The sequence below is a fragment of the Oncorhynchus tshawytscha genome, linkage group LG10 (genome assembly GCF_018296145.1).
Source record: "Oncorhynchus tshawytscha isolate Ot180627B linkage group LG10, Otsh_v2.0, whole genome shotgun sequence".
NCBI classification, from domain to species: Eukaryota; Metazoa; Chordata; class Actinopteri; order Salmoniformes; family Salmonidae; genus Oncorhynchus; species Oncorhynchus tshawytscha.
The window spans coordinates 68,382,538-68,389,233 of NC_056438.1; the positions used below are offsets into that span (position 1 = coordinate 68,382,538).

A 6,696-nucleotide genomic window follows, 5' to 3' on the forward strand; every position below is an offset into this window, starting at 1 on the left:
CAAGTGGTTTTAAACTACATCAACTATCCCTAAATAAGGGCACTTCTTTTCTCCAAGTGGTTTTAAACTACATCAACTATCCCTAAATAAGGGCACTTCTTTTCTCCAAGTGGTTTTAAACTATATCAACTATCCCTAAATAAGGGCACTTCTTTTCTCCAAGTGGTTTTTACATCAACTATCCCTAAATAAGGGCACTTCTTTTCTCAAGTGGTTTTAAACTACATCAACCCTAAATAAGGGCACTTCTTTTCTCCAAGTGGTTTTAAACTACATCAACTATCCCTAAATAAGGGCACTTCTTTTCTCCAAGTGGTTTTAAACTACATCAACTATACCTAAATAAGGGCACTTCTTTTCTCCAAGTGGTTTAAACTACATCAACTATCCCTAAATAAGGGCACTTCTTTTCTCCAAGTGGTTTTAAACTACATCAACTATCCCTAAATAAGGGCACTTCTTATGACCTTGTCATAATGGTTTAAGTCAGAATCAGGTTTATATGACTGATCTTCAATTAGTCCTTTAAGGTAGATCATAGGTTACTTCATTGAGTACTTCTCTGCACTGCGCAGGGCCCCTCTCATGCTGAAGTGTACTTGTTAGTAGCGCGTGAGTTGCTCTGGTCGGAGGCCCGGTCTGAGACTTTGAGCTTCATACAGGACTGTTTCTCATCCATCAACATCTCAGCTGGCAGACACCAGCAACACAGACATGACTAGAGAGAGAGAGAGCACGAGATGGAGAGAGAGCACGAGAGAGAGAGAGAGAGAGAGCACGAGAGAGAGAGAGAGAGCACGAGAGAGAGAGAGAGAGAGAGCACGAGAGAGAGAGCAGAGAGAGAGAGAGAGAGCACGAGAGAGAGAGAGAGAGAGCACGAGAGAGAGAGCACGAGAGAGAGAGAGAGAGCACGAGAGAGAGAGCACGAGAGAGAGAGAGAGAGAGAGCACGAGAGAGAGAGAGAGAGAGAGCACGAGAGAGAGAGAGAGAGAGAGAGAGGACATTAGTTATTTGGACATTTAACACCATTTGGCACGCTGTTAGATGCAGTATGTGTATGTGTCCGTGGGTGGGTGCACACATATGTCTTACCCTGAAGCAGATCTTGAAACGCTTGCTGACCATGTAGAGAGCGATGGGGTTGATGCAGGAGTTAAGAGACGCCATGTTGATCCCGATGTAGTCCAGAACCAGGAAGAAACTGGAGAAACACACAGTCCTATTTCATCTCTCTCCTTTTTCACAATATTACGGTCAATGTAGCGAGGGTGGGGCACATAGGCATCTTAAGGAAAACAGTTTGAAGTGTATGAGAGTATGTGGTCCTCACCTGAGCAGTTCACAGCGGTTAGGGTCTTTCTCATCATAGATGGTGAGCTTGAGGATGCGGCTGAGATGGAGAGGCAACCAGCACAGAGCAAACACCAGCACCAGGCAGAACACGGTCTTTGCCACCTCACGCCTCTACACACACAGACAGAGAGAGGAATCAATCAACCCACCAATCAATCTAGCTACAGTGCCCTTCATAAATATAGGGACATTACAATATATTTTTGTAACCTTACTTAACTAGGCAAGTCAGTTTGTTATTTACATGACGGCCTACCAGGGAACAGTGGGTTAACTGACAGATGTTTACCTTGTCAGCTCGGGAATTTGATCTAGCAACCTTTCAGTTACTGGCCCAACGCTCTAACCACTAGGCTACCTGCCAAGCCTAAATATTAAAGATGAAATAAAGGCTGGAGAGAGAGGCCACCTGTTTCAGATGGTCACTCAGGGCGATCTGGACTCCGTTCTTCTTCCTCAGCATCTCACAAGTCATCAGGGTGTAGAAGACGGCGGTGACGGCCAGAGGGAGGCAGAAATACACACTGAACAGCCACCAGTCCTTAGCGGACTTATAGAACTGGGAGGACACAAAGGAAATACACATACATATAGGGCACACAACATAATGCGCCAACTCATTGACCTTGTGGTTAAAGGGTCCACCCTGAGATTTGAAGGTTGGGAGTTCGATCCCCGGCCGAGTTGTACCAAAGACTAAAAATGGTACACGACGCGTCTCTGAGTGGGGGCAAGGCCCTGCGATAGACTAGCGTCCAGGGGGTGTACTTGTACATCAAGCTGCTCGCATACACCAATGCTCATGCAAGGATACGCACACTAGATAAATGGACACTCCGTTTAAAGGGATACTCCGGGATTTTGGCATTGAGGCCTTTATCTACTTCAGAGAGTCAGGTGAACTCGTGGATACCATTATTACTGTCTGATAAGGACTCTACTGTCTCTATGAAGGAAGTTAGAGGTGGGTTTGTGAGACAATGTTATCTGGCATTAGCACAATAACTGGAAATGAGTTAGAAATTGTGTTAGCGCTACTTAGTAACTTCCTTCAAACTGAATGCAGAGACATAAAAATATTATCCACGAGTTCATCTGACTCTGAGGAAGTAGATAAAGGGCTTCATTGGCAAAATCCCAAAGTATCCCTTTAAGTGTATTGCAATTCACAATGCAAAATACCCATCAGAAAGATCCACAGACAGTAGAGGAAATCTGACTCTGACTGGTCCTGCCTTGGGAGTTAGTTGGAAGCCAAACCCTAATGCTGAAGTATGAAGTGAAGAAGAGTGAGGAGAAGTAACCTCAAGCAGACCTCAAGGGTCTCTCTAACGCAGAGTTCAGTCTTGGTAAAACGTCAACTAGCACTCCGTCTAAAACCTCTCTGGGACGACAACTACACAAGTTCAAGCTATCATCTAACGGTCACTCTGAGACACATACACCGCACAAACACACACAGATGTACTCGAACCTGTGAAAACACAGAAACACACTAAAACTACCTTATCCAGACAAACAGGGGCCTCATAAGTCATATGATTTATCTTTTCCAGAGTGACCACTAGGGGAGAGTCAGCACACAGCTGCAGCTTTCCCACATCAGACCCCAGCCTGGGACACTCCATATAGTATTTTTGTGTGTGTGTGTGCGTGCGTACATACCCTCATAAAGTCTGAATTCTGCATGGGGTGTAGCAGACAAATGCGGAGGTGCTCTCCTTTGTAGTCCATGGCGATCATGTCGAAGGCTATAGCTTCAGGGACAGCCAGCAGGATAGACAGCAGCCAGATGAGTGCGATCTCTATAGCCGTCCACTTGGGAACACCGATCCCCTTGATACGGTTCCACGACGCTACTGCTCGGTACCTGGAAGAGGATGAGACAGGGAGGAACATTATGGGGACATCCTTTCTCTCTCTGTGTGGTGTGTGTGTGTGTGTGTGTGTGTGTGTGTGTACCTGTCAATGCTCAGAGCACACAGGCTCAGCACAGTAATGCCCACTGAAGCTTTCTGGACAAAAGGCACCAGTTTGCACAGACCCACACCAAACGGCCAGTCCTCCGCTAGGAGCTAGGGGAAGAGGGATAAAGAGTTCAGGGTTACTCACACAGGAATGATCGGAGTTTGGAGGAACGTGATTAAAATGCTATCGTGTCATTTCTACTTGGTGTATACTACTTAAGTAGGATAGCACAACCCGGAATCTCACTCTATACACATTTCAACTAATCTACTTAATGATATGGACAAAAAGAACACCCATGGCAAATGATAACCAGTCATGAGTAAAATATGAGAATCTATATAGGCTGAACCCTGGCTAACCTGTATTGGGGTTTATGGTTTTCATGCCTGCTTATGAGGCCTATTGGAATCACATGTGGAGGTAAACACCAAGCTGACCATAGATCAGCATGTGGAGGCAATCTCACCCTACTGTATTGGAGTCACATGTGGAGGTAAACACCAAACTGACCATAGATCAGCATGTGGAAGCAATCTCACCCTACTGTATTGGAATCACATGTGGTTTTATCTCCATAGAACACAGGTAGATTCTTCTGGTATGCAGTTAATCATTTAAACATGTTTGGCTTCCCATAATGCCAATATCTATAATACTCTCTCTCTCTCTGTGTATATATATATATATATATATATATATATATATATATCTCACACACATACTCTCGCACACATACTCTCGCACACACACACACACACACACACACCTAATAGTCCAAATATACAGGATATTCAAGCATAACAGAGACAGAAAGTCATGTGGAATGTGGTATGGCTCAGACAAAGAAAAACGTGCTACAGAGATGAAGCTACTGTAATACAATGTGGTCTGAGAAGAAGAAAGTATTTGGCTTGCAGACAAGTGTCTGAGTTGATATGATTCTGGCCTGCCTGGAGGAATTTTGTTAAATATCAAAACAAGCTTACATATTTTTGGCTCAGTATTCCAGTACAGCCTGTTTCTCAGCTTGTAAACTACCCCTTAACTACCCCTGTGTGTGGCTTGCGCATGCGTGTTGTGTAGCCTACATGCATGCCGAGCCTATGTTGGTGTGTGTTTGATTGTTCTCACCTTGTACACGTTAATGGGAATATCAATCACAATGTGCAGCAGGTCTCCCAGCGCCAGGCTCCCTATGAGAATATTGGGCCCGTTGCGCATGCACTTGTTCCGGTAAATGATTCTGAGGAGCGTGGAGTTCCCGATAATACCGACAACAAACACGAGACATGATACTACCGTGTTGATGTACTTAAATGTGTCTCTGATCTCCGTGGGTCCCGAGCACATCGGTGGCAAAGGTCGCATGCGCCGAGCAGTGGAGACATTGGCGTTGAACCTGTCCTCTCTACCAGAGAATACTGGTTTCTGGGTGGCGGACGGATGGACGTCTGGGCGCGGGTCTTGCGAAACCGGTGTTCGGGTGGCTTGTCCGGTAACCACGAGGAGATGTCCCGCCAGGAGAACCAGTGGGAAACAGATGAACAAGGTCTTCGCCATAATCAACAGGATTCCCGTCTGCTCATAAACACATGAAAACTTTAGGCTACATTTATAACGGACACTTTTTCCAATAGCCCATGAGTTAGAAAACCTGATAGCTTACAATATCCCCAATGTGCAGCTAAATTCAATGTAAAGAGGCATGAGCAGGCGAATGTCAGTAAAACCCCTTTCTTACCTGCAAGATGGAAATAAGATTCCCTAAGGATCCTTTGACTAACACGTCAGAAAATGTTTGTTTTGATAGGCCTTCTCTCCCAGTTGAGAATTAAACGTTTGAAAACAACTTCCCCAACTGTCATAGATTGGCAATAAGTGGTTCCATAAAAAAAAACAGAATCGTGGATCTATTATTCCAACTATGTCAGGGGTATCTTGTCCAAACTGTCCTCATCACTTCTCTTCTCACGCCCGCATGAAGTTTGATGCTGATCTTTGTCTGGTAAATGCTGGTTTGTGTGTGCTCTTTGACTCTTTTTTTAATCAAGTTTGAATTGGTCAATAGCTCCAAAAAGTTATAAAATGAATCAAAATGTCCTTGGTCAGTGCTCCGGTTTGACTGAACAGCATTCTATCCTTCTCTGGTCACGTTACCCTACTGGTTCCGCACGCAGACGGTGGTCTAACTTTAAATCCTCGAGCACTGTTATCCGTTAGAGGTTACTGCCTCTGCTCAACCCCTCCCTTCTGAGAGAGAGAGGGTGACAGAGAGCGAGAATGAATGAACAATGCAGTGAATATAATTGATTGTAAGCCAGAGGTATAGCTGCTTAAAAGTTAATTACTGTTCAATAAAGTGAGGGGAAGTAGAGAGGGGTGTTACTTTTATGACCGTGCAACATTGTACGCTATGACTGGGCTTTGTCTTGTCACCTTGGGACAGGAGTCAGGACAAGAGCACTATAGACTTCAGAATTTTTTTCAGGAATTCCTTCATCCAAGTGAACTGGATTTACCTGATTAGCGAGTTGGAGTTAAAAATGGTGTATTGTTCGGCTTAAACATTGTTTGGGAGATGATAATCTATACAATTATGTAGGATCTATATTCGATCCACACCTGCAGCTGTTTTCTATGGACTGAATTGCTGGCTGCCAGAATACAGTCAGTGCCCGTGATTGATCACCATCCCAGAGGTGGAGAGAGAGAGGGGGAGAGCATGGCATGGATCCTGATCGTGGAAATGACTTAGAAGAAGTCGTCTCCTGAGACCTCTTATAACCGTTGCTACATTTAATTGCGCCATTGCTGAAAAGACTACGCACGCAAAGAAATATTGAGACGTATAATCTTGGCGCACGCCATACATACGCATGTTTCCCGTTATAAATCAGACCTGTTGTGAAATTGCTCGCCTGAAAAACACCCATCATTCACCTTTTATGGTGACAATAACGCCCTTGTGTTCTGTATTGGCCCTACTTAGAAGTATTGGAATTAGGCCAAGACAGTATCTAAGGAAATGGCAATGCATGGAGAACTTGGTCAAATGTGTTTGGAGGGGTTGGCAGAATGTGTTTGGAGGGGTTGGCAGAATGTGTTTGGGGGTGGGCAGAATGTGTTTGGAGGGGTTGGCAGAATGTGTTTGGAGGGTTGGCAGAATGTGTTTGGGGGTTGGCAGAATGTGTTTGGAGGGGTTGGCAGAATGTGTTTGGGGGTTGGGCAGAATGTGTTTGGAGGGGTTGGCAGAATGTGTTTGGGGGGTGGGCAGAATGTGTTTGGAGGGGTTGGCAGAATGTGTTTGGAGGGGTTGGCAGAATGTGTTTGGGGGTGGGCAGAATGTGTTTGGAGGGGTTGGCAGAATGTGTT

The 6,696-nt window shown here is 45.0% G+C and overlaps 1 protein-coding gene across 1 annotated transcript; it reads right to left on the reverse strand.

The window, feature by feature from the left end:
- Window positions 1-236: 236 nt before the first annotated feature.
- On the reverse strand, window positions 237-5,569 carry LOC112260792 (endothelin receptor type B-like). Its single transcript, XM_042328916.1, has 8 exons — window positions 5,066-5,569; window positions 4,456-4,902; window positions 3,316-3,428; window positions 3,019-3,223; window positions 1,763-1,912; window positions 1,331-1,464; window positions 1,093-1,201; window positions 237-718 (listed from the first exon to the last, which is right to left on the reverse strand). Exons 2-8 carry the CDS (start codon window positions 4,882-4,884, stop codon window positions 584-586), a joined length of 1,275 nt encoding a protein of 424 aa, XP_042184850.1. The 5' UTR covers window positions 4,885-4,902; window positions 5,066-5,569; the 3' UTR covers window positions 237-583.
- Between the last annotated feature and the right edge of the window lie 1,127 nt (window positions 5,570-6,696).

Coding starts and splice junctions, on each gene's coding strand:
- LOC112260792 (XM_042328916.1), bottom strand. CDS start 4,884: ATGGCGAAGACCTTGTTCATCTGTTTCCCACTGGTTCTCCTGGCGGGA. Junction 1,913..3,018: donor AGAATTCAGACTTTATGAGG/GTATGTACGCAC, acceptor GTGTCCTCCCAG/TTCTATAAGTCCGCTAAGGA. Junction 719..1,092: donor GTTTCAAGATCTGCTTCAGG/GTAAGACATATG, acceptor CTCTCTCTCTAG/TCATGTCTGTGTTGCTGGTG.